At 41.0% G+C, this 26,381-nt stretch overlaps 2 protein-coding genes across 18 annotated transcripts in view; one reads left to right on the top strand and one right to left on the bottom strand.

Annotated features, from left to right (window-relative positions):
* SON (SON DNA and RNA binding protein) overlaps positions 1-6,603 on the top strand; it is a 62,289-nt gene extending 55,686 nt beyond the window's left edge. For 13 of the 16 annotated variants that reach the window (XM_037904641.2, XM_037904660.1, XM_043522789.1 and 10 more), the window contains 3 exons: positions 2,185-2,253; positions 2,358-2,473; positions 4,630-5,817. In XM_037904641.2, coding sequence (XP_037760569.1) covers positions 2,185-2,253; positions 2,358-2,473; positions 4,630-4,788 — 344 coding nt within the window. In that variant the 3' untranslated portion in view covers positions 4,789-5,817. Of the gene's footprint in view, positions 1-2,184; positions 2,254-2,331; positions 2,474-4,629; positions 5,818-6,130 lie in introns of those variants that run through there. The other 3 variants (XR_006283880.1, XR_005226187.2, XM_043522761.1) reach the window with 3 other exon arrangements.
* Positions 6,604-8,973: 2,370 nt separating this feature from the next.
* On the bottom strand, positions 8,974-26,268 carry DONSON (DNA replication fork stabilization factor DONSON). Of its 2 annotated transcripts, none has more exons than XM_037904804.2 (10): positions 24,566-26,268; positions 18,502-18,582; positions 17,142-17,345; positions 16,537-16,715; positions 12,880-13,058; positions 12,656-12,776; positions 12,449-12,544; positions 10,524-10,722; positions 9,761-9,967; positions 8,974-9,381 (listed from the first exon to the last, which is right to left on the bottom strand). In XM_037904804.2, exons 1-10 carry the CDS (start codon positions 24,599-24,601, stop codon positions 9,244-9,246), a joined length of 1,440 nt encoding a protein of 479 aa, XP_037760732.1. In that variant the 5' UTR covers positions 24,602-26,268; the 3' UTR covers positions 8,974-9,243. The 2 variants fall into 2 exon arrangements, with proteins under 2 accessions (XP_037760732.1, XP_037760726.1); XM_037904798.2 differs by lacking the exon at positions 24,566-26,268 and adding an exon at positions 21,409-24,120.
* Between the last annotated feature and the right edge of the window lie 113 nt (positions 26,269-26,381).

Raw genomic sequence — 26,381 nt, 5'->3', positions numbered from 1 at the left:
GTGCTATAGCATCCCTCCCTTCATTGTAACCTCAGTTTTGTAATTATTTCTTATGTAAATAATTTTCAACAAAATAAAGGAAGAAACATCAGAGTTGTTTGAATTTGGAGATAACTTTGGGGCCATAATCCCTTGAAATAAACTGTGTTTGAAGTTCTGAGGGTGAAGGTATGGTGGTAATGAGGATGTGAGCTTAAAAAAAAAAAAAAAAACACCAGTGGTGAAAAACTGCAGTATGTCCCCTTTACTCCCTTCATTCCCAAAAGCCAGGAGAGGAATCAAGTGGAAGGTAAGAAACAAGAAAAATAAAAGGAGGGGATTGAAGGAAAAGAAGTTCAGAGCCATTGTTGTTCAAATGTTTTATTTTTACATGTATTTAAAAGTGTCACTCGAGACGGAGAAAAGGGATTTTTGAAATTCATGAGGGTAAAATGTTTTGTTAAAGGAAAATGGTGGGTCACCGTACACATTTCCTTATGCTATAGGCAGATCGATTGTTTTATTTTACCCTTTAAAATCTTGGGATTGGAAGGTTGGAGTGGAGGACATGGCTCACGAGAGGATGTCTTGTACAAAGTAATTAACAGAATGAAAGTTTGATAGCTACTGCCTCAGAACTATATAGAATGTTTTTTTTTAATCACCTACTTATTTTTGTCCTTTCTCCTGAGAACAGACAATTGGAGCAGGTTAGGTTTTCCATTGACTTTCAGTGGGACTTGTACTCCTACATCACTTAAGCAATTTTGATAATCCCACCCTGTATTTCTGCTATAGGCTTGGTCTGTACTGAAAAGGTATATCAGCTTTGCTCTGTCAGTTAGGGGTTTGGAAAAAAATCACACTTCTGATTGACAAAGCTACGCTGACAAAACCCCCATTGTAGATGCAGCTTTATCAACAGATGAGTGCTTCTTTCGAGGTACCTAATGTTATTCAGGGAAGTGGTGTTCCTACACTGACAGAAAAACTCCTTCTGCAGTGTAAACTGCATCTGCACTGCGGTCTATACCAGCATAGTTTCTGTAATGTAGACACAGCCATAGACAATGCATAAGGCTAAGATTTTGTCATGGTTATTGTTTAATAAAAGTCACAGGTCACGGACAAGAAACAAAAATTCACGGAAGCCGTGACCTGTCTGTGACTTTTGCTGCTGCAGCTCCATGGTTTCCCCCCTCTGCCCATGGTGGTTGGGAGCTGCAGGGTAGCCATATTTCCCAAAGAGAAAATGGGACATCCCCAGCCGCTCGCCCAAGGTCCCGCCGCCCCTGTGCAAGGCTGTCGCCCGTCACTGGAACCTTAAGGAGGCTGTCAACCTTTGCTGAAAGCCTGCAAGGGCCCTGCTGGCTGCCAGCTCCAGCCTTGCAGCCCCTGGGGCTGAAGCAGAAAATGTCAAGGAGGTCTCTGGAATTCACGGATTCCGTGACTTCCATGACATAAACGCAGCCGTAACAATGCGTCATGTTTCTCCAGATGTGATTGACTTCCGTGTAAACGGCTATGAATCCAGACACAAGAAAACTCTCTGATCATTGTAAACCAAGAACAGCACATATGAGACAAGGAAGCCATTGTAATTAACAAATTCTCTCATACGACTAAATGACACTGTAGCGTGAACTATTATTGACAAAGATTTTTTTCAACAAGCTTGAAGTTCTTCAAGTTAAAAGGGAAATGTTTCAACTAAAGTACATGGGGGTGGGAGAGATGTTGAACATTGCGTGGCTTGCAGGAGCCCTGCACCTGTGCGTCTCTTGAGTTTTAGTTCAGCTTCTGCCATGCATTTTCCCCAAAGGTGACATGAGCAGTGAAGTACTGAGCTCTGTGAGGGGAACCTTCCTTAAGCACCTTCCTTAAGCACCATCCTTAACGTGCTTTATGCTTCCTGGTGACTGGTAGACTAGTTACAGTCTCAATGGAACAATTAATGGAACAAGTTGAGAAGAATGGCATGGTGTGAAGAAAAAGTAGTGTTGAAACGACGGGAGAGATTAAAAGGCTTTTGAGTGTGTGATTGTGCCACGGTTGGCGTTGTCATAGATATGTGTCATTAATGCATGCTGTGGGTTAATGGAATGAGAGAAACCCAGGCTCCAATAGCAAGAGTTCAGTGCTCAGATCAGGTCTGTAGGAGTAAAACGTAACACAAGATATAAACATGGTCCATATTTTGTTTAGGCCTTGTTGCAGTGGGAGAAAAGACACAAAAGAGATCGGGACATTTTAGTGTAATGAAGGATCTTTCAGGTAAGGCCTTTTTTTTACTCTTTTTAAAATATATAATTTAAGGTAACTTGTCTAGGAGTAACATTGGAATTAATTTAGAAATAAAATATGTTGATATATTTAAGGTAAACATCCAGTTTCTGCATTGATGGAGATATGTAATAAAAGAAGATGGTCACCACCTGTATTCGTATTGGTGGATGATAGTGGGCCTGATCATCGCAAACATTTTATCTTTAAGGTAAGCTTGAATTCCCTTTTCTGACATGTCTAGTACTCGGTTAGAAATGATAAATCTAGTATTATTAATTTCATTTTTTTGTATTCCAGTAGTGCCCCCAGTGTGCTAGGCGTGGTCCAAACACATAGGAATACAAAGTCCTTATTCTGAAGGGAGCTTACAGTTTAACCCCAAAATCTGCAAACACGTATGCATGTTTGTAACTATGAAGACGCTAAAAGCCTTTCTTCCCACCACCAATTTAAATGAGTTAAACCAATTTGGAGTCAAATCCTACCTGCCATAGTTCCATGAATAAGCTTTAGTGGAACGGCCCTTGTGAATAAATTGAGCAGGATTTAACCCTTTTTTATTGTTTAGTCCAGCTTACTCTTTCCACTTGAATCTTGCATTAGTGTTTGCCATTGAAAATGACTACTCTTCCGCTAAAGAACTGACAGAAATAGATCACAAAAACATATTAGTGTCTTCTCCGCTCCTTCTCTAGGAGAAAAATTCTCAAGCATTGTGGAAAAGATCACTGCAGGAGTCCAGGCCATAGCATCTTGTCCTATACTTAATTTCAAAAGTTTGCATATACAAAAAAGAAATTCAGGCATACACTTTTTCTGCCTTAATGGTAGTTTCTTATCAATTATTTTAATTTACCCACATCAAGCAAAACCTGGGCTCCGTAAAGTATTAAGCAGTATTTTAGAGCTACATTTCTGAACCTATCTGGCTCCTAAAATGGTCTTGGAATAAATTAGTAGTTTTAACAAAACAAGAGTTCTCGCACTGCTCTATGAAGTTTGCTAAACACTGATTCTGTTGTTGTCCCCAAGGACCAGATTCCAGAGAAGTGGGCCCACCACTCAGAGTGCATTGCTACTAATCACAGAGTTCAATCACAAGACGCAAAAGCAAACCAGCAGACCACAACTGCCTGGAGGGGATATAGGGAGAAAGAGATCTCTCAGCCACTATTAGGTCACCACCGTAGTCTTATTTAATAGATCTTTATTAAATACATTAACTAGTGACCTAATTTGCTTTGGAGCAGGGACTGTTTGTACAGTGCCTAGTACAATTGTACCCCATTCTTAGTTGTTCCTTAGGTACTACTGTAATAAACATGGTTAATAATAATAGACATCATATACTCATCCCCTTTGAGGGAAGCGGTTCCTTTCTGTATCACATGAGGGAGCTTTTGAATCCTTTTCAAAGGTAGTCTCAAGTAGCATTTGTTGATATGATGGTAAAAACACCAAAGCCCTGTGGGTGCAACAGTTTTCACTGGTGGAGCTGTAATAGTGCTAAATTACAACGGAAGTTTGCTATGTAGACTCCCATGGAGCCACAGTGTACCTGGTATAACAGGCTCTGCACAGGAAGCGGGGAGGAAGAGTTAGGTGGGGCAGGGTTTTTTAAAATACTTGGATCTTTGCATGCAGTGTAGTTATTGCCATGTCAGTCCCAGGATATTAGAGAGAGAAGGTAGGTGAGGTCATATCTTTTAGACCTGAAGAAGAGGTCTCACCAACAGAAGTTGGTCCAATAAAAGGTATTAGTTGGCCCTTTAACATTTTCCTAATATGTTGTCTATCAGTGTCTTGTATATTTAGATTATAAGCTCTTTTGGGCAGGGACGATCTTATTTTGTGTTTGCAGTGAGACTCTGATCCTGAGTGGGGGCCTTGGTGTTACTAGAATATAAATATGAATAACTTACTACATCTGAATTATACCCATATCTAAAACGACAGAAAGGGAAGTGAAGACACAATTTCAAGATGCAAAGTGTGCCAGCATGAGAGAAAAATGTAGAGAATGGGGAAAACTTAATGAGTGTTTTTGTACTTCGAATAATAGTGAAGAGTTCACAAATTGATGTTTTTGAGGAACCTTAATTTCCTCATCCTCAGTGCAGCCCGATAGTTTGTACTTGCTTGTCTTTCAGCATTAAGATCCAATGGAGTTGTTTATAAATATCATAGAGACTTCAGCGAGGACATGCAGGCATGTTGCAGGTGATGCTGGCAGCGGATTTTGCATACTTTTAATAGGAAGTTTGCGTATCGCTCTTTCTGGCTCTTATAAACAACTTTTCCAGTACTAGTAACAAACAACTGGTTAAATCTCTTATTTTATTGTATGTTTTTTCTCTTAAACAGGTGATGGTCAATGGGCATGAATACAGGCCTAGCTTTCCCAGCCTTAATAAGAAGCATGCTAAAGCCACAGCAGCAACTGCGGCTCTCCAAGCGATGGGACTTGTACCAAAGGACAGCATGCCCAATGCCACCATCTTCAGGAGTGCCTCACACCGCTAGATATTGTTTTTTATATTGACATTATTTCAGATAATTTTATTCTGCACAAGAAAGGTATTTCCCCGTTTCATGTTGTAAATAAATTGGTGATTCCCACGTTGTAAAAACTGTACAGACACCTTCAAGATTTTCTTTTGTACCATCAAAAATGTATTTAAATCATACTTAGTTTTTGGTATGTTTATATTGTTTACATTAGTGATGTAATTATTTCTTAAATGACTAAATTCAACAGGCAGACTCTGGCGGGCATCGGTAATCTAAACCCTTGTTTTAAAACTCATGCAATTTCTCTTTGAAACTCATGCAAGTTCTCTTCAATATGGAATGTTAACCCTTTCATACCCTTTTGTACTATCATGCAGTTTTCCCTGGTCTTGGTAAAGCTACTGTTGTAGTACTTTTGCCTATAGCCAGTACAAGGCTGCGCAGCTTATCGTAGTCTAGAAAAAGGCTGGTATGTACTGCTGGACAGATACTGGGCCAGTAATGTTACCCCTCCAAGAAGGTAGGTAAATTGTGGCACTGTTGTACAATGCTAACATTACCACTTCTCTCTGTCTTGTTTGGGGTTTAAGTCAATGGTGTACTGCAACTGGCCATATTGCTTACTTTTTAAGACTAAAAAGAAAAGGCAAATGACCTGGCTTAAATGAGAGGGAAGAAAGTCCAGCGATGAAATTGATGAGAATTGCAGTGTAAAAGTCTCTCTCCCCTGCATGTTCTGGTAAGGAGATATGAAATTGTCTATTCCAATCTCAAATTAACACACTGCCTGATGTTGATTGTATGAATTTGTGGTTAATGTGAATTTTAAGCTATAACAAATCTACAACTGGATGGGGGGTAGAATGATACTTCAATTGTTGTACCCAACTCAAGTCAATAAAGCCGCACAAGTTCATAATCTTAATCATTGGTCAGTAAACAGTAATTAAGATCTGTGCCAAAGCAGTAATTTAGAGAGTATGTATCAGAGGGGGAGCAATAGTGAAATGTTTTCAGTTGTTTATAAAGTTACCAAGCTAACTTTTGGCCTCATGTTTTCTGTGCTTGTACTCTATCACAAGATAAGGGTTTTGTTTTGTTTTTTTAAGTTTGATTCAAAATTTTGGCAGTTTTTGCTAACGAAGGTGCGTAGGAAAAATGGGCACTTTTTCTCTTTTTAAAAATAGCTCTAAACTGTTGACAGTAGGGGGTTTGCAGATTTGCAGTGGGGGAAAATAGTTCTCATATCTTACATGGCTGAGTTATAAATCTTAGAAAATGGCCTAGTAGTTTGCGCATGCCTAGTAGTTTGTATGCTTAATTATTTCTTTAAATTTTTTTTCCCCCCTCAAAGCTTGTATCCTGTCAACTGCACACACCTCCACAAATTCACAGGGACAAAATGGAGCTCCTCTTATGCATCAAGCTGTCCTTTGGTCTGAGGGGAAGGAGCTTTGCTCTAGGAGCCAGAAGATGAATTCTAGTCCCATTTCTTCCATGGATTAATGTCAATTCTCTATCCTTTGCACCTTTTTATTGAACAAAATACCAATGTCCCATGTCATAGAGTGACTGAAGGCTAGAAGTGTAGTATAAAGTCACCTTTGTCAAAGCTGGGAATAGAACCTAGCTGTCTAATATGGCAGATGAGTTCCATCCATGCTTGTCTGTCGGCAAAATACATAAAAATGTGTGCTTTGCTAGGCTATTTGTGAATTGGGACTGTTCCTCCGTAACCACCTGTACAAAGTGCTTTGACAAAGAGCTGAATAAATACTATAAAGGTAAAGCACTGCTTAAAAATAAAGTAGCATGCACGAGTCCCAACTCTGTCCCCTGCTCTATTAATTCACACTCCAACTCTGGAAGCCTTGTATCCAGTTCTCTGCTATCCTCTAAAAAAATAGTGGCAACAGGGGGTTGATTTTTTTTTTTTAAATTCTAGTTAAAAATAATAAACCCTATGTTCAAAGACCATTCATGTTGCAAAGTGAGACACTCAAATAGGAAATGCTTGAATTAAAGACAATGCACAGGTAAACTTAATTACTTAATCATGCTTCCTTCTCCCTACCAGGCCCCTAACCTCATTAAATGAATGAAGCTGTTGGTTATTGGGCCCCTGCTTCATTTGCTGCAGAAGTTAGGTCTGTAGACTAGAAGATTGTGGGAGGTGACCACTAAATGTGTGTGTGTTTGTCTAGTTGTCCACTTGATGCTTATAAGGTATTGTTTTCAGAAGTGCTCAGCACTGTTCCAGCTGTAGTCCATTGGAGCTGTGGATATACAGGATATATCTGTGAAAAATCATGCCCTAGTTCAGGAAGATGAGCTGTGGTTGGTTCCAAGATGATCTTCACATCAAGCTAGACTAGAAATGATTCAATGAAAACTTGTACTCTACTATAATGTGCAAAGGAACACTCCAATGTAAGAGGGTTCAAATTCACAAGCCCCAACACTATCCTTTTTGCCCAACACAGAAAGTGAACCTTTTCACAGGAGCTGGTTTAGGTTAAATAGTTCCATATAAAAGTCTTAAAGGAATAAGGAAGCACTGCAAAAGTAGATACTAGAATTAAGGTAACCTGTGCAAGCTTAGTTCTGCTTAAAGGTGGAGAAATCAATATAGATGGCAGCAAGTCCTCTACAACCAGGGAAGACTTGATACGCCTGATTTTAAAGTTTAAAACCTCTGCTTGTTTTAACAACCCTTTCAGGCATTTATGCATAAAATGCCAAAAAAGCATTATCACCTCTTTTAAAGTAACTTTCAACTAGTTAAACTGTTAGAGTTGTTTTAAAGTCATACATAAAGGCCTGTGCCTGAAATGCATCCATTTGTTTAACTCATTTTACCATCAGATTTGCTCATCTAAGTATCATAAAAAGTTAGTGAGGACACTTTATTAGAATTAAAGGTTAGTGATGTTACTGGAGTGGAGTGGTAGACCACCCCAGCCTACATGGATTGAGAACAATTACACAAAGCTAAAATTCAAGAGCTACAGCGACTTCTACTTTCCAACTTCTATGGGGCAGCCTCTTCACTGTTCTACATATTGATCTTAAGAGCTCATGATCTATAGTGCAGGAGCCTGTTTTCCAGAAATCTGTGTAGTAAAAAGCATTCTATGGCTCTTCAAGGGTCTGTGTCAGTTTCTTAGAGTTACTTTCAGCTAAAGTTGGAGGACAATATCCGCTATCTACATCAACCTAGAGCACTGATACTCAGACCTCCGTGGTTCAGAAGCCACATTAGCAATCAGCATTACCCAAAAGAGGTACAGTAGTGTGAATTCATTGTGTTTCTTTTACTATAGTACTACATATTGATATTTAAACAGTATGACAGGGGAAATAGTCATTTTGCTGTGAGGAAAACAAACTGAATAAGTATTATTTCATCAACTACAACTGGTTAATATAGTAAAAGCATCCTGACAGGTTAAAGTCACTTGTGGCTTGTCAGGTTCAGTCTGGTATCACTAATAGTGTACTCTTCATTGTTGAATCCTTTCAAAATGTACTCGTAAAGTGACTATTTACCTGTCAAGTGAACATCTTAGTCTGTATTCTGCCAAAGCTGAACCATTACATAACGAAACAGCAGATTGATATTTAAATTCTATTGCAGGTGGTGTAATAAATAGCATGTCAGAACAAAGCTATTCAGTTTGTTACTGAACATAAGTTTATTCAACAGATCTTACCAATAGCATTGAAATCCTTCCTTTTAGATGACAGCTGTGCTTCCTTTGAACTTTAGGTGCTTCCAGTTACATTTAGTTACTGCTAAGAATAAACTTTACTTGGGAGGGGTACCACTCTTTTTTGCTTTGTTTCATAGTGTAAAGGAATTAAGTTCTCACTGGTAGGTGGATAAGTGTCACAACTTTTTATACTTATATTAATTTCTCATTTTATATCTTTAATGAAAGGTAAAGGTTTATGATTACATATACTCATTTAGCTATCATGGTTTAAGCATGAGGACAACTACTGTTTAATCCAATCATTGTCTCTTTAATACTGAAACAAGTAATAATTACTGACCTCCAGTGTCCACTAGCATAGGAGCCACTTCACCTTCTGTAGAAACTAGAAGTGGTTCCTCTAACAGTTCTGTGCCTTAAAAATGGTGGAAATACTAACCCTCACTCTTAATTCCGAAACAGGAGAAAACACAAGATTACCTTGTTTATAAAACATTTTATTTAAAAACATTAAAGACAAATGCAGCTGTTGCAGGTTTTGAAAGAGGCAGCGTTCTTGCTGGACTGTTCAGAATATTTGTTTTTCTACTGGAAGTTGTCTTATGAGTGATGATGTGTGCAACAGAAGTTCTTTTCCACTACATCCAAAAGCTTTCGCAAGTAGGCGATTCTCCCCTCCTGGTACACAATAGCTTCTGTAGAGTGTTGACCAAAGACTACTAGTCTCATTTCATGAGCCAAAATAGCATACTTAGGATTTCCAGGTGTAAGCATAGTCTCTCATTTCTAGGAGTCGTATGGAAGACTTTCCTAATGTTGGAAGTTGAATCAATTGATCCAAGGTTTTAAGATGCAGTCCACACTTAGTGAGGTCCTTGCACGTAGTTTCCTGTGGAAATTCAGTTTCGCAAAAGGTGTGCAAGATGCATTTGTTTCAAACTACTAATTCTATTTTATACCCATTTTTGTGCCAATGACCAGTAGATACTGAAGAGCTGCCTAGTCTACCGGTGGAGTAGCAGATGGGGACTGGGTTAAAGCCATCAGTTTAATATACATGCTTTTCCACTGTTATGACTCGGAATCCCAGCCTCCTCCCTACCACGGATAAAACCTTGTAAACTGGTTACTCTAAAGTGTCCAACAAATGGGTGTTAGCCATTATCCCAAGCGAAGAGCAGTTTTTTCCCCCACATTCACTAGTCTATTGTTTCTAGTGATAAAAAGTACTAACCCTAACATAGAAGACACCCTTTCAGTCTACTTACCTTATTTAAGATTCTCTCTATATTAGTGTTAAACACTGCTGTTGGCTCATGGGTGTATAATACAGCAGAAAAAGCTCCCCTCTGTGCAGATTTGAGCAGCATGGTCAAAGTATGCAGACAATGAGGCATGACGGGACCTGTGATCTCCAAGCTAAATATATCATTATAACATGAGTGAACCGGTGTTTTCACATTGATGCTTCGAGCCTGAAGACAGTAAATTACATATTCAGTGTTTGACACATGAAGATTAGTGACAAATCTTATTTTTCATCTACTTCAACATTAGCTTTAATTCAAGGTTCTCAAAGTGCTTTATGAATTAGATATTAAGTTATTCAATAGCTCTACAAGGCATAAGCTATCGTATGATTTTATTATATAATATACTAAACCCTCATACACAAGAAAACTACACAATATGGTAGGTAGAGTGTGCAACTGCATGGGGAATGTAATTAGCGACCGTAGTGACTGGGGAAAGGGGGGGTGGGAGTGGCGAGTATAGTTTTAATCCTGTGTCTTGAAGGTGAGACTATGTACAACTAAGGCTCCAAATCCTTTAAATCTGTGCTACCAACCTGAAACCCCAATAGAGAGGTTTGTAATTAAACTGCTAATTCAACATCAAATTATACAGCACAAATGGCACCATTAAGAAATATCGCTAGAGGAGCAGTAACCACACAAAGATATGCGAAGGAACAAAGCCTTCCCTTCCTGAAGACAGCACCAGAAAGTCATTCTTTCCTTTGCTTTTTACCTTGAGCGTTTGCATTGTTGCACCTCGAAAAGCAACTGGGGACAACAGTGTTGGTGGGAGCCCTGCTTGAGGGCCTGCAGCAGCCACTAAACTCTTACAGTTTATCAAGAAGTTCAGCAACATGAATGTGTTTGTTCCTTTCACTAACGCAACAGATTCAGGCTTGTGATCCACTTGCACTTCATTTTTCTCTTTACGGCTATGTTGATATGGGTCAAAGGAAACATACAAGAAGTTTAAGGGCATCAAATGCACCAGACCAAGAATTAAAGTCAAGTAAAAATTCACTGAACAGCAGTCTATGCTAATTTACATTTGCTCTGGAAAGGTAAAGAACTCAAAAATAGCTTAGGCCTAAACTTTATTGAAATCATGAGGCAAGGAATGTTTTCCAGATTGTTTGTTTTGTAATTAAACAGGTCATTAAAGGAAAATTGTTTAGTTTAACAGCTCTTCAGGGAGAGCCTTTACTAAAACAGTTTTCTTGTGTTTATTAGAAAATTTGGAGTGTGAAAAAGTACTGTTCCCAGTTTTAGGTTTGTACTAGTACATTGTAAGTTTGTGTAGACAAATATCTTCAACCAAACCTTCAGCTTGTCTAGTAAGTCTTCCTACTGAACCATTCTGGGAGGTGACAAACAGCTTATGATCTGTAGGGGTGAAGTGTCGTTGATATCGCCACACTGGTCTGTACTATATAGATTACTGAGAAGGCAGTTGAACAAAGTAAATTTGACCTAGCTTGCCATGTATGGGTTTACAAGTGAAGTATGCTGATTATTCCTTATCTTGGCAGAAACAGGTGGAATTGGTTCTTATATCAAAATATAAAAACGCATCAAATACAGAGACATACGCCATAATAGGTTGGACATGGATGTGCAGAAATACCAGTTGACAGAAAACCTAGAACTGACATTTGTTTACATCATTTCATCACAGGCGCCCACCCTGTAGCTGTATAACAGGTACTATATTTCTGTTATGCTACATGGAATCTATACCGCCTAGTCTTGGGTAAAATTTATAACCAGATAAGCTTGAGACAGAAACCAGTTTTTCCATAAAAAGCAAATGTACTTTAAACACACAGGTAAGAGAGAATGCAGTTACTATTACTCTCAGCCTAATCAGAAGGCAGGTCAGTAACAGGTATATTTTCACTCATTACGTTTTATAATGTGATAGAATCTACATAAATATTTGGTACAATTAAAAGTGTAGTCGCTTAGTGATCCTGTAACAATATTTGCTGCTTTAAAAAAAGCAAAGTCGCAGTGTTAAAAGTACAGAAGGAGATACAGCATTTATGAACACTTACTGTAAAAAGTGTATCACTAACTGAAAATTCTACAGAATCATCATTATTGCACAAAAAGCATGAAAATTGGAATTCATTTGCAAATTGGATACAATTAACTTAGGCTTGAATAGAGACTGGGAGTGGCTAAGTCATTATGCAAGGTAACCTATTTCCCCTTGTTTTTTCCTACCCTTTCCCCCTCCTCAGACATTCTTGTTAAACCCTGGATTTGTGCTGGAAATGGCCCACCTTGATTATCATACACATTGTAAGGAGAGTGATCACTTTAGATAAGCTATTACCAGCAGGAGAGTGGGGTGGGGGGAGGTATTTTTTCATGCTTTGTGTGTATAAAAAGATCTACACTTTCCACAGTATGCATCCGATGAAGTGAGCTGTAGCTCGCGAAAGCTTATGCTCAAATAAATTGGTTAGTCTCTAAGGTGCCACAAGTACTCCTTTTCTTTTTGCGAATACAGACTAACACGGCTGTTACTCTGAAACCTGTCATTATTGCACAGTCATTGATGGACTACGATTTAAAAACCACAGACCTTCACAGAGAAATGAAGTACTCCAATGCATGTTTTTGATATAGTATATTCTGGTACTCAAAGGATACAGTTGGATAGAAATTGCATCTGGCTTTTTAATCTGGTCTTGGACTCCCATCTCCTCAAGCCAAGAGAAACTTTCATCATCACTCACTCCTTGTTCCCTAGGAAAAACAGATTCAGATGGTTAAAATACTCCACGTTAATATCTATTAAATTGTCTAGGCAGTGGCAAGTGCATTTAAATTCTAGACACAGACAGTTTTGTTACATACTCTCCATCTTCAGTGTTTTTGCCTGTTTCAGGACTGTTAACTTCTGTATCCAAGTTTGTTTCAGAGTTTTTCTGAGTCTTGCTCCTAGTTTCTTCTACCAAAGGTAAAGAAAATTCTATGCCTGAGTAGGAAAGGTAAGCAAATGAATGGTTTATATACATAAATACCATACAAAACTCATGTTCTAACACAGTTAAATCTTATTGGAAGGAACTCTGTCTTACCTTCATTTCTCATGGCTTCCCTTAAACCCCTGGTTGTGGGGGAAACAACAGCTGTGATCACATCACTTCCTGCAAGGCCTGCTGCACGAAACAGCACAGTAAATTGGTAGGTACAAACATAGAAATAGGGACACAGCTTGGCTTTGAGAAGATTATATAGGGAAGTAAAACTGACAGACCTGCAGATTAGAGGAAAGAGAAGTTATAAAATTAATGACCATTCTGTAAGACATTTTTTAAACTACTGCCACCTGCTACAACAACCACCTGGATCTCAAATAGGTTGATATAAAATACTCCATAAAATGTCTAGTTTTATGGTATTTTAGATAACATGCACCTTGTATGATCAGGTTTGAAATAGGTGGTCTTGGAACACCTAGGGCTAGATTTTCAGGAGTTATCATCCACTGTGCTGAGCTCTTTTGATAAAGTCTGATCGTGGGTGCTGAGCTCTTTTGAGAAGTTTACTCCTTAGTGTATTAATTCCCATAAAGCATTAACGGAAATTTACTAATAGTTTTGCAAAATTCTCTCAGATCAACAGCTAGGCTTGGAAAGGCATTCAACACAACAAGTTAGCTGTAGAGTCTTAAGACTGCCTATTGAGAGTATTCAGCTCCCTTTACTATGATAAAAGGATTTTATAAAAGCTTTGCATGTCTGCTTTATGTAGCCATGAGAAAGAGAGGTTGGTTACTACAGTAGGACTTCAAATTTTACAAACACCTATCTTACGAATGATCAGTTTTATGAACCATTTTTCCCAGGGGGTGGGGGGAGGGCGAGTTAGGGGGACAAAACTAATCATGAATGAAAGTGGTGTCTATGAAGAACAAGTCAGTATCTTTTCACATTTCAATGCATCAGAAGTTGCTTTGCAGTGGTTCGAAGGCCAAGAAAGCAATGCACCATACTGCAACTTATACACTGTACCTATGGTAATTTTGAGATGTTCACTTTTAAGACCTCCTCAATCCCCACTAGTTTGTAAGATATGGATTCTATTGTAGTAACTATTGTTCAAGAGTTGCCTCTGTATTTACACCTGTAGAAATATGGTGTCCCTGGTGATAAGCTGTGAAACTGCCTTGATAGAGTTGTATGCAGTGTTGTTATAGCTGTTTGGATCTCAGAATATTAGGGAGACAAGGTGGGTGAGGTAATATCTTTTATTGGACCAACTTCTGTTGGCGAAAGAGACAAGCCATTTCACCTCGAATGGTTCCTTGAAGTGTGTGTGTTAACGATGTATGCTAAACAATCTGTTCCACCTTGTACTTAGCTGTGTAGTAAGTTTTTCAGACCTGCAGAAGAGCTCTGTGTAAACTCAATAACTTGTCTCTCTCTAACAGAAGTTGGTCCAATAAAAGATATTACCTCACCTACCTTGTCTCTTTGATAAAGTTATGTCCATTGGGAAAGACAATGAGAGACCTCACATGAGGGTCATCAGCCTACTTTACACAAGGGAGTGCAATCCCCCATCTGACTCAGTTTCTTCCCCCAAACCAGAGAGGCCTGATGTTAATTAGAATTCCAAGGTAAAGAGGAAGGTGGGAGGACTGTCAGTGCAAACCCAGAACAGTTATCAGTAAGTAACCTTTCTTCCTAGAAAGTCTCTGTGCATTCCCCCTCTGGGAGATTAGCAAGCAGTGCCTCATCAGGATGGCAGACAGTGAGGAGTTTTTAACTAAAAAGGACTGTAGCACTGTTCTCCCAAACTAGGAATTGGAATACAATGCTAAATCCAAGGAGCAGTATCTGGTGAAAGTGCATCAAACTCCAAGTCGCTCCTATGCGTGACTCTACCCTGGGAACCTTCATAATGCTTGCTACTGACACGGTGGTGGTTCTCATGGAGTAGGTCTTTAAACCAGGAGGTACTGGATTCCTAGCTAATATCTATACATCTCCTTAACCAGTGAGAGTCTGTTTGCTAATGGGCTTTCTTTGGCATCTCTCCACATATGTGATTAAAAAACCCATTAGATTTTCGAGAGGCCATGGTCTTTTCTGGAGAACAAAAGAGCACCCTCACTACATCAAGGGTATGGAGGTAAGTTCCCTTGGGTAGGTATGGGGTCTATTACAAACAACACGGTGAAGGGAAAACATTGATAGATGGGAACCTCAGATCACCTTAGACATGAAGCTGGGATGGGCCTAATGGCCCACTTGTCTTTGACCACCAAACCTTTACACTGTGGTCCACAAAGCCCTAAACTCACTAACTCTCCTACCAACTGTATCTGCTCTCAGGAAGGCCAATTTGATCTACAAATGCTTGAGACACTTACACTAAAGGCACATGGGAAGGGCCCATTAGCTTTGTTAGACAAGATTTAGGTCCCACAACAGCAGAGGCTCCCTAAAAGTGGTGGGGGAAATGCATTCACCATGCCCTTCAGGAAACTGGAGATTGTAGGGAGAGAGAAGACTGGTTTGCCCTTAATCAGAGAAGAATCCAAGTTAATGGGCGCGGAGATGCCTGGCTCCAGAGAATTGTGGAGAAGAGGTGACAGTCGTGCAGTTAATCTCCAAAGCCCTTGTGGGTTGGAAAGTATGAAAGAAGAAGAGGGATGTTCCTTTCATCTCACAAGAGGGGCAGAAGTAGAAGATGAGCTTCCTCTTCTATTGCCTTTTCCCAACAGGCACCTGCGTAGAGGGGTATCTGCAGTGGAGGAGAGATTTGGAGTCAATGTTAAGGGCAGCAGTGCTGAATGAGGAGTAGGCTGTGTGGTGGTCAGTTCTTGTGTCATCGCCAAGGCGATGGATGCTTTCAGAGGCAGTGCCAGTTTGGTCTTGGGTGCTGCTTTTGATTTCCCAGCAGCGCTGGATAAAGGATTTGCTCCTAGAACAAGGCAGAAGAGATTCCATCTTGGGCCCACGATAGAAGGCAGCAGAGAGGCTGGACTGGCAAAGTGAGTCTTGTGTCAGAGAGCCTCAGCAAGAAGACTGGTCTAGGTACCTCCAACAGGGCCAGAGTATCAGGCTGTAGACATTGAGAAGCCAAATGAATCTGGAGACTCAAATGTCTCCCCATTCCAGTGTGGGGAGTGAAGGTGTGGGAAACTGCACAGTAGGTCATCGAGTAAATCTTGGTTCAGCTGTGGAAGGCACCAGACATGAGTGACAGTCTCTAGTACAATTTGGAGGTAGGAGGTACGCCTCTTGAAACCTTTATGGGGCTCTGGCCTTGACATGACCCTAGAAAGGGGCCAAAGGCTCTTGAGATAAGGGCAAGCTATGTATACTAAACTATCCTATCCTACTATACACCATCATCTTATTTTCTTGTAAGTTTGACTAAGGGAAGATCTAGCCTGAGGACACAAGCCAGGTCTGTTTGCTTTCTCTAGTGGTGGCAAAGAAACTGAGGCCTTTGGGGTATGCACGCACAATCCCTTATACAGAGTAGGGTGATGATGTCACCATCATGCGAGGTCTCTTTGAGGCACTGCTTTGAGGCAGTTCTGCAGCTCAACAGAAGGGATGCCACATTCTGTATTTGCAAATACAGCGACCCTCAAAAGGATAAATGTGAAAGAAAGCGTTTTCCACAGGAATGAGGACAACAAATACTTAGATTACTGTATTTTAATTTAATTATGTATTTGGGTTTACCAAATCCAGAAATTCGTCAGTTCAACTTACCACTCGCTCATTAGAACTTGTTGCAGTGTTTCATCATGTGACCAAAAACTAGTCTTTCCAGCTATTTTTCTATCTGCTCCAATACGAGGGAATAGCTGTAGCCATGGCAGTGAAGGGTGAAGCCAATAAATAAGACTTTGCTGGAATGCACAGCGGAGTTCCGTGGACAGCTTTGGTTCCTAGATTCCAAACACAGTGTTTAATAAGATTGGTAATATCTTTCTTCTCAGAGAGCTGGACAGTCTCCCTTTCCGGCACTTCAAGCATTTATTTTACACATAAACCTAAGGCCTTGTCTACTCTAGTGAATAGCCCCAATTCAGTAAGTGGTAGGCAGCAACTAGGGAACTGCACCAGTACTGTTTGCACCGTTGTACACCCAGTTGAAGGTATAAACCTTAATTTAAGAACTTCACAATTGTTGCAAACCCTGACTTTCCTTTTTCTGCAGTAGGTGGTCAGCACTGGTGCACTTACACCAGTTGCTCAATAAGGGATATTCCCAGTGTACACAAGAACTTAAAAAAAACCCCCAAACCCCAACAATAAATCCTCAACTCCCAGTATCTCCATTATATTTAACATGATTACAGGAGAATGATTACCTGTATGCTTTGTGGGAAATTGACTGATGTTGCTCTACAGTGCTGGGCAAATCCTTGAGCCTCTTCTTGTGCCTTTAAATGCTCTGCCCAAGTAAAAGGTTGAGAAGAAGTGAACAGAAGTCGAGTTTTAATACTCCAGTCTGCAGGAAATTCTGTGCTTGGTGAGGAGGAAACATCAGGTATGGAAACAGGTACATGAAGATCCTTACAAAATAGAAATAATGTAAAGTCAAAATACAAGAAAAATATTTTTCATCTAAAAACTATCAGCCAGTGTTTTTGGAAAGCATACAGAACTCATGCTTCAAGGCATAAGCCAACCACTGACATGGGTTAGGAGAAGTTTTTTCCTCATGGAAAAGGTTATTTCATAATTGGCCACTATGGGGGTTTCTTGCACTTTTATTTAAAGCACCTGATACTGGCAAGCACATAAGATACAGGAATTGATGGACCACAGATAGGAAAATTATGTTATATGAGCTCTGAAGTACAGTAGACCATGCAAAGCATGGAAGTCCTTGCAAAAACAACTTTTACCTTTATTACACTGGACAGAAGCATTCCTTACACATTGATTGCTATGACAGTAAATATAACAGCACCCAGTACTTAGTCACTGCAGAGGAACACACATGCAAAATAAATCTAATGAGAAAAGGTGAGGGAGGTAATATCTTTTATTGGACCAACTTCTACTGGTGAAAAACATAAGCTTTCGAGCTTCCACAGAGCTCTTCTTGTTCTGAAAGAGCTCGGTGTAAGCTCAAAAGCTCGTCTTTCCTACCAACAGAAGCTGGTCCAATAAAAGGTATTACCTCATTTACCTTGTCTCTCTAATATCCTGGTACTAACACAGCAACAACACTGCATAAAACTGGAAATCTAGTCAGCTTCAAAAAGTTAGTTTCAGGAATTACACCTTGCTTCAGTCGGTTATCAATGTTCGTAGTTTTACATTTTATTAATTTTTTTAGGGGTTTCTCTCTCTTCTGTTACAGCACTGAAAGACCAATAGGGACAACAGGGAACGTGAATGACTATACAAGCAGACAAAACTGTTTTAGACGTTTCTGTGAGAAGCGCAAAGTAAACAAATTTAAAATAATTTTTCTAATCTCTTTCCGCTACAGTAAATGTACATGTGTCAAGTAACAGTAGTAAAGATTTCAGAAAAAACATGAATTTTAAGTTGGTGTCAACTTAATACTGAACTTCAAGGCATTCTAAGAAAAAGTCCTACAATTGTAACATTCTAGTAATGACACTGAACACAAACCTACAGAAAAAGACAAAATGTAAGCTTTTTGTGCATGATGAAATGTTGAACACCCCAAAAACCATATTTATGGCTTCCTACATTGGTTAATGTGGTAACATCTGCTCTTTCAGAACACTCTTCTTTCCAGGTGGATTTATTTTCTTGAATAGGATCTAAAAACTAAAGAAAGAGTTATCAACTTAATCTAAAGTACAGCAAAGTTGAGAGTTAAATTGACAATTTTGTTTTAAGGCTGATCTTTAAGTGTAATTTCATGAGATATTTAAAACTGACCATTATAAATAGCACATATTAGAATATTTCACCCTCTGGTGGCAACAATTAAAAGGCATTTTGCAGATGTAAATACATTTGTAAGTTTAGTGATTTTCTTAAATTGTACTCCAAATGTATTGGAAAGTTTGGGCTCTGAGAGTCCCTTTCTTCAGCCAAATAGCTTGAGAATGATTAAAGATTGCACTACTGAATACACACATCCTCCTTTGTGTTTGTATAGTATGGAGTACACTAAATGAGAGCAACAAGCAAATTTTCCTGTTCCTTTAATTGTTTTATACACAGGCACAATACTTTTGTGCAACACCCCTCCCCCACAACCTTAACAGATAATCTAGTGGAACCTCCTTCTCCCTACCAAAAAGGGTTTCTTAAATTGTATAAAAAGTGGCTTTAATTCTACATATGACTGAAAGCTTTAAAAAGCCTTGTAAGTAGTTCACAAAACAGCATTACCCCACTAGACACTTCTCCAACCATTACTCATAATGGAGCCTATCTGGGGTAAAGTTAGATTTACAGACTAAATAGCCTGAAAGATAGGTACATGACACCAGGACAGGGTGTTAATTCCAGTAGGAGAATATATTTCTTTCCCCTTCTGAGATTTCACTAGGTCCAGGGGTATGCAGTGCTCTCTGGGCGTGGATTTAAAGTGGTTGACAACTTTTTGCCCACCAGTTTGCTGCCCCCCTTCTTTTGGGGTGGGCGGGAAGAGGGGAGAAAAGAGGGCAAACCAAGTGGCTTTGACTGAATTTTTTTTTTTTTTTAAAAAGGACAAAAGCAAAGGTGTCTTTTAGGTCCCAACCACCACTTGACTCACTTTTTTCCCTTCAGAGGGAAAAAAAAATTCCAACCAGGGATGGGATGGTATTTACTAGAGGTGGACTTTACTAGGTAAAAAGAAAAGGAGTACTTGTGGCACCTTGCGAATACAGACTAACACGGCTGCTACTCTGAAACCTGTCATTATGCAAGGCACTGAATTTAGCCGTATGGAGTGGAAATCTATCAACTTCATGTAAATTTGTTAGTCTCTAAGGTGCCACAAGTACTCCTTTTCTTTTTGCGAATACAGACTAACACGGCTGCTACTCTGAAACCTTTACTAGGTAAAATCACAGTATTTACTGCCCTAGGAAAAATTTGTTAGTCCCAGTTGACGGCATTTTCTATTTTAAAAACCTGTTTAGCTAATGCATACTACCTTATATTTAGTTTTAGTTACATATTCAAATTGTCAGGTTTCAGAGTAGAAGCTGTGTTAGTCTGTATCCACAAAAAGAACAGGAGGACTTGTGGCAACTTAGAGACTAACAAATTTATTGGAGCATAAGCTTTCGTGGGCTACAGCCCACTTCATCGGATGCATAGAATGGAACATATAGTAAGATATATACACATACAGATAAGTTATCTGTGTGTGTGTGTATATGTATATACACACACACACACCCCTTACTATATGTTCCATTCTATGCATCCGATGAAATGGGCTGTAGCCCACGAAAGCTTATGCTCTAATAAATTTGTTAGTCTCTAAGGTGCCACAAGTACTCGTTCAAACTGTGATTACATAAGTCACTATATTAATTTAGGGTTGTATAAATAAAAAGTAAAACTGCAATGGGCTTAATATATGTAATTATAATACTGAACATCAGAATGTCTGTATACACTTTGGTTTGGTATTTTCTCAAGGAAGTTGTACCTGTCCACTCATATTTCAGTTTTCAATATTATATAAACAAAAATCAAAAACACTTGATTGTATGAAAATGGCAATAATGCAGGGTTGTAGGCTAGAAGCATTAAGCAATCAGAAGCATGCAGAGTTTCAGACTATCAGTCCAGGTCCATTTGGCCATCCAGCATTCTGTAGCAGCTTTCTGAACCTGTCAGTTACTAATGGATGTACCCAAAGTTTGAAGAGATTCATTCTACCTTTACCAAACTGCTGGACCCTGATGCAATTCTTTCCCCCAGTTTCCTGATTTCAACTGGATTTAGGCCAGTATTTACCAGCACCCGGTCCTAAACTAGTTTTTCCTGGGAAATTGCCAGTGCTGATTCTAACCCCACTCCACCGCACCCCAAAACCTCCCATCATTTTTACAAAAATAAAGGCATCTCAATCAACTCTAGCGCTATCGATAATTCCTAGCTCTTTTTATCTGCAGATCTCAAATGGTACGTCAACACAGCCGTAAGAGACCAGTGGCACAGTCACACCTGGCCTGTGTCAGCTGACTCAGGCTGGCAGGACTCAGATTAAGAGGCTACAAAATTGCAGTGGGGATGTTTTGGGCTTGGGCTGGAGCTCAGCCTCTGGGACACCCTCCCCAGACCAGGTTTCAGAGCCTGGGCTCCAGCTCAAGCGTCTACACCGCAATCGTGCACCCCGGCAGCCTGAGGCCGGGGAGCCCGTCACCCTACTAGGGGTCTTCTACGGCATTGCAGACCTACCCAAAGGGCTTTGCAAAGGTCAGCCTACCACCCCAGCGGGGGGGAACCCAAAGCTCAGCGGGGGACAGCGACCAGGGGCACAACCCCGGGCTCCTGAGTCCCAGCCCACTGCTGCGTCCACTCGACCACACCGGCCCTCTCAGCGCTCCCCCCCCGTCTGCTAGCGGGGCCTGGGGAGCAAACCCGACCCCACCCAGCCAAGCCCCTGGGGGCGGGGGCCCTGTAGCGCGGGCGGGTCGGTACCTGCCAGAGGGGGTGTTTGGGGGTCCGGCTCCCCGGCGGGGGCCGCTGCTCCTGCAGCTCGGGGAAGCCCAGGGGGCGGTGCGGGCCGGTGCCGGGGCGCGGCGCGTTGTCCAGGCTGGAGAAGGGATTGCGCCGCCCGGGTCTGGGGAAAGGGCGAGGGGTGGGGGCCGGGTCCGCCCGGGGGCAGGGCGGGGAGGCGGCCGCCTCGCTCCTCCGGGCCCTTTTCCGCTTCAGCCGCAGCGTCTCCGGCGGCCTCTTGAAGCCGGGCGAGTAGCCAGGCACCGCAGCGCACATGGCGGGGCCGGGCCGGGCGCTGGCGGCGGGACCCGGGCTCCGAATTCTGGCGCGCAAAGCGGCGAGCCCCGCCCCGGGGCGGACCGGCGCCTCCGAGCCTCCCCCGGCCACGCCCGGGGCTGACGCGAGCGGCGACTCTCACTTCCCCCAGCGCTGCCTCCTAACGGCGGCCGACGCCCCCGCATCGGTAACATTTGGTTCACGTTTGAAAGTTTTCTTTGCATCCAGTCGATGCTTTTCTAAACGAATTAAAGCTTAAACCCTGGCGCCCAGAACAGTGGCTGGAGTAAGGTGTACAGTATACCCTCTAATTTGAATCTTGCATACACGCAGGACATTTGCGTGCATTTTATATTCACACCCTATGTGCACCTCACTTCTCTGACCCAGCCATAGGTATACCATCTGCACAGTGTACATACACCACACACAAGTGTACCTTATGCCAAACCCGCACGCCTACAAATACTACTCACTGTACGCACATCTTGTTAGTACCACGCACCTATATCTCACACCAGTCATGTCCTGAGGTGGGAGCGACAACTCTTTTCTTTCATTGCAAAAAGTGTTCACAAAGGGGTAATTTAAAATATAAACAGAATGATTTTTTTTTTAATTTGCAATTTCAAACTGGAATCAATGTCTATATATTTACGCTTTTGACCTGCAGGGAGTGCTGTAGGACTGATGTCAACACTGGGAGGGAAAAAAAATCACTAAAACTAACAAGATGCTGTTTTGCAACAATACTGCATTTATCCGATATGTAAATAAAATGGTTGGCATGGCCTGGGCAGCAGCTGTATTTATCCGATAATGGGAGTCTGGCAAATTCCAAATGCTTCAAACAAGATGGGCAGAATGTGAGCCTAATAAAGCTTTAGAAAAAAGGAAGGTCTACCTACCTACATCAAGCACCAAGGGAAACAGGCTGTACTTAAAGGTAGAGGGGAAAATGGTCTACCAGATATTAAAACAGGAGGGTATACACTTGTGTTCTTATATTATACAACCACAAATATTGTGTAGGTACTGGCTAAGTAGAAACTGTTTACTACTCCTTTTGCTTGTCATATACGTAATGGTACTCAAAGGGAGAATCTGGGTGCCACTTTTCACCAGCACAAGCTATTTTCTCCTGCTCCTGTTACACTTCTGCAGTTCTCTGTCTGACTTTATATTTCCAAACTGCACCAAGTTTTTCCATTCCAGTGAAAAGTCCAACCCACACTAATATTAATGATGATCTCTTTAAAGATATTAGGAAGACAGCTCACTCTTGCCCAAGGAAAAATGTGTATATAAGAGTAATACAGAGGAAAAAAAGAAAGATATATCAAAGCTATTAATTACAGGCTATTTCCACTGTAACCTTCAGGTTTACTAGAATGGTATATGCTAAAAGAAGCAGAAATGTTATCTAAAGGGATAGAACAGGGAGGAGTCTTTCACACCTGGGCCTTGTCTACACAAGTGATTTTCCTGGCATTAGTTTAGCACTGGTGCCACTGCACTGTTGAGTGAGCTAGTGCAGACCCAATGCAGACATTTTTATCACCATGTCAAAAAACCTACAGCCATTCAGAGACTGAGGCCACAGAGACAGGTGGATTCAACACTCCTTTGGACAGACTAAAGCAAGCGTATTGTGCTGACCAAAGCTGCTACAGGAATATCCAAAGCAGGATGCCATTTTGCCTACCAGGTCTTAAAAGGCCCTGCTGCCCCTCAGAAGAGAGGAGAAAGCAGTCAAGACAGCCTCATCAGGAGCTATGGTATAAGTAGCAGCTTAGAAGCCGAACTGGTTCTTCCTCCAAGAAAGCGTCCAGATCCACATCGGGCAGCACTTCTGACTTAGCAGACTAGACAAGGCTGAAAAATCCCTTTAGGAGCCTTCATCTTCTTTAGTGGAAGAGACTTTCAAGGGAGGACAACAGGAGCTGCTGGGTGCTCAACACTTTTGAGAATCAGGTCTCTTTATTCAGATGCTTAAATATGGATGTAGGAGCCTAGCTTTAGGCTCCTATTTTTGGAACTCTTGGCATAATAGCTACACTAATAGCTTTAGACTAATTTTAGGTTCTATACAAATATATCTAAGCTAACACTCCATATAGAAAGAGAATAAATTAATTTAATAACTGCTCATGTTGATGGAGGTGCTAAGGCAAAGGTGGGCAAACTACAGCCTGTGAGACTGTCCTGCCCAGCCCTTGAGCTCCCAGCTGGGGCGGCCTAGGCCCCAGCTCCTCCCCTGCAGCCTCAGCTCGCCGTGCTGCCAACGCTCTGGGTGGCGGGGCTTCGAGCTCCTGTCAGGCAGTGCAGCAGCGTGGCTGGCTCCGGCCAGGCGGCACAACTGCCAGACATGCTGCTCTGAACAGCATGGTAAGGGGGCAGGGAGGTTGGATAAGGGGCAGGAGGTTCTGGGGGGGAGGGGTCAGGGGGAGGTTGGATGGGGCAGAGATTTGGGGGTGGCGGTCAGGGAGCAGTTGGATGGGGGAAAGGTTTGGGGGTGGCAGTCAGGGGACATCGGGGGGGGCTGGATAGGGGGTGGGGTGCCCAGGGGGCAGTTAGAGGTGGGGGGGTCCCAGAAGGGGGTGGTCAGGGGCCAAGGAGCAAGGGGTGTGTGGATGGGGGGGTTCTGAGGGAGGCAGTCAGGGGGTGAGAAGTGGGAGGGGGCAGGCTGTTTGGGGAGGCACAGCCTTCCCTACCTGGCCCTCCATACAGTTTTGGAACGCCGATGTGGCCCTCAGGCCAAAAAGTTTGCCCCTGCCTGAGCTAAGGGATAGGGCATTTATATCAGCAGTTTATTGTACGTAGGGTTTCAGGGACATGCACATGCTCCCTAACGGTCACTTACTGCTTTAAAAGTCTCCAAGGACATATGTGTTGGCATGCCACTCCTACAATGCGGGTCTGTAGAGGAAATGTCAAGAAGGAGACTGTTCTGTCATTCAATAGACCTAGTTCATTCAAATTCACCAAAACAATTTGCAAAATGCTTCCCCCCAGCCCAATGTATGAGACCAACAGCTAAAATGTACAGAGTACAGTAAAAAACCAAACAAACAACAGATTGATAGTTCTAGGAACTAGAAGTCTCTCAATTCTTTTTTTTCCCCTTTGCAATTTTATTGTTACTTTTCTAGTTTTGTTAAACCGATTCCAGTTTTGTCATTACATTTTTATTTCCATTCCCTCTGTTCTCGCTCCTTTTATGTTTAGGCATTGAAACTGAAATGAAAGTGGCAAGAGAATAAATAAAATACACTACTAGATGTATCCTGGGTTCAAGACTGATTTCAAATGAGAGAGATCAATGCCTTAATGTAATTTTACATGTGTATGTTCTGTATGAACCAGCACCTGTTCTCAAGCTTGCATTGTATCATAAATGGAAAAATTTGATTTTTTTCCATACTTCTTATAATCTGCATTATAGGATATACTGAGGACATGTGATAATCCCAGTGATGAGAAAAACTGACATATTGTTACAGTCAAGAGAAAAGGTGGGTGAAGTAATAACTTTTATTGAACCAAATTCTGTTGGTGAGAGAAATAAACTTTTAAGCTTACACAGAGCTCTTCTTCAGGTCTGGATAAAAAAAAAACAAAAACAAAAACAAAATAATTCCCAAATTTGAAGCAGAACTCTGTGTAAGCTTGAAAACTTGTTTCTTTTGCCAACAGAAGTTGGCCCAATAAAAGATATTACCTCACCTACCTTGTCTCTAATATCCTGGGACGAACGCAGCTACAACAACAGTATACTGTTACTCAAGATTAAGTCTAACAATGTAATACCTAGATTTCAAAGGGCTAGTGCTCACAGTTTGAACCATCCCCTCCGACAGTGATATTTAAATTAATAGAACAGTTGGTGCTTCAGATCTCAAGCAGTAACAAGCAAGGAAGCTGTAGGCCTCACTGAAAGAGCTGTAGGTTTTTTCCTGGAGGATGGATGCTGATGTGCGTGGTAGTGGAAAGGAGAATGGTGTTGGACAAGCTGATTTCATCAACATTAGCGTATGACTAGTTAAGATTAAAGAGCACAAGTGAAAGGGTGTAAAGGAAAGAACACAAAAGGTGTTTTAGGAATGATGTCAAAGATGGAAATCCAGTTTACATTTCCTACTCTTTAGCCATATAAAAAGGAACAAGTCTATGTGCAATAAAGTGCACTGAACATAAACATGAATTGAACACTAAAGCAAAAGACTGACCTCATATCTGTGTAATCTTAATTTTATAGCTAAATAAAAGTGTGATGTTATGAAATGGTCATAGAGCAGTAATTCAAATCTTAAAGGGACATGATTAACTTGAAAACAAATCAGTTTGAAAAAAAACCCGTTACAAATTGTGCCTGCCCCTAGAATCCCTCCACCAATTTTGCTAGTTTTACTACTACATTTTCCTATTTAATATTTTTCTCTTCCGTGTTTAAAAAGAGTATGTCAAAGACTGAAGCAGACTATTCAGGTGCTAGCAAATGCAAAAAGTAAAACTGAACAAGCAGAAAAAATTATTTTTTCTCGAACTCCAAAATAATTTTAGATGTTACTTATAACAGTAATAGGAGGGAAAAAAAATCAGACAGATGTGATTTTTAAGTTAATGGTATCTCTTTAGAGTTGTTGATGGAATCATTCTATTAGATTTGATTCAGGGAA

Source organism: Chelonia mydas, chromosome 1 (genome assembly GCF_015237465.2).
Source record: "Chelonia mydas isolate rCheMyd1 chromosome 1, rCheMyd1.pri.v2, whole genome shotgun sequence".
NCBI classification, from domain to species: Eukaryota; Metazoa; Chordata; order Testudines; family Cheloniidae; genus Chelonia; species Chelonia mydas.
This window is presented reverse-complemented; position numbering and strand designations above follow the sequence as displayed.

Excerpts from the sequence above, each read along its gene's own strand:
- DONSON (XM_037904798.2), bottom strand. The coding sequence starts at position 21,702 with ATGTGCGCTGCGGTGCCTGGCTACTCGCCCGGCTTCAAGAGGCCGCCG. Across the intron at positions 18,583-21,408 it reads CCAAACACCCCCTCTGGCAG|TTTTTAGATCCTATTCAAGA; the intron begins GTACCGACCCGC and ends CTCTTTCTTTAG. Across the intron at positions 9,382-9,760 it reads TAGAGAGAATCTTAAATAAG|GAAACTACGTGCAAGGACCT; the intron begins GTAAGTAGACTG and ends GAATTTCCACAG.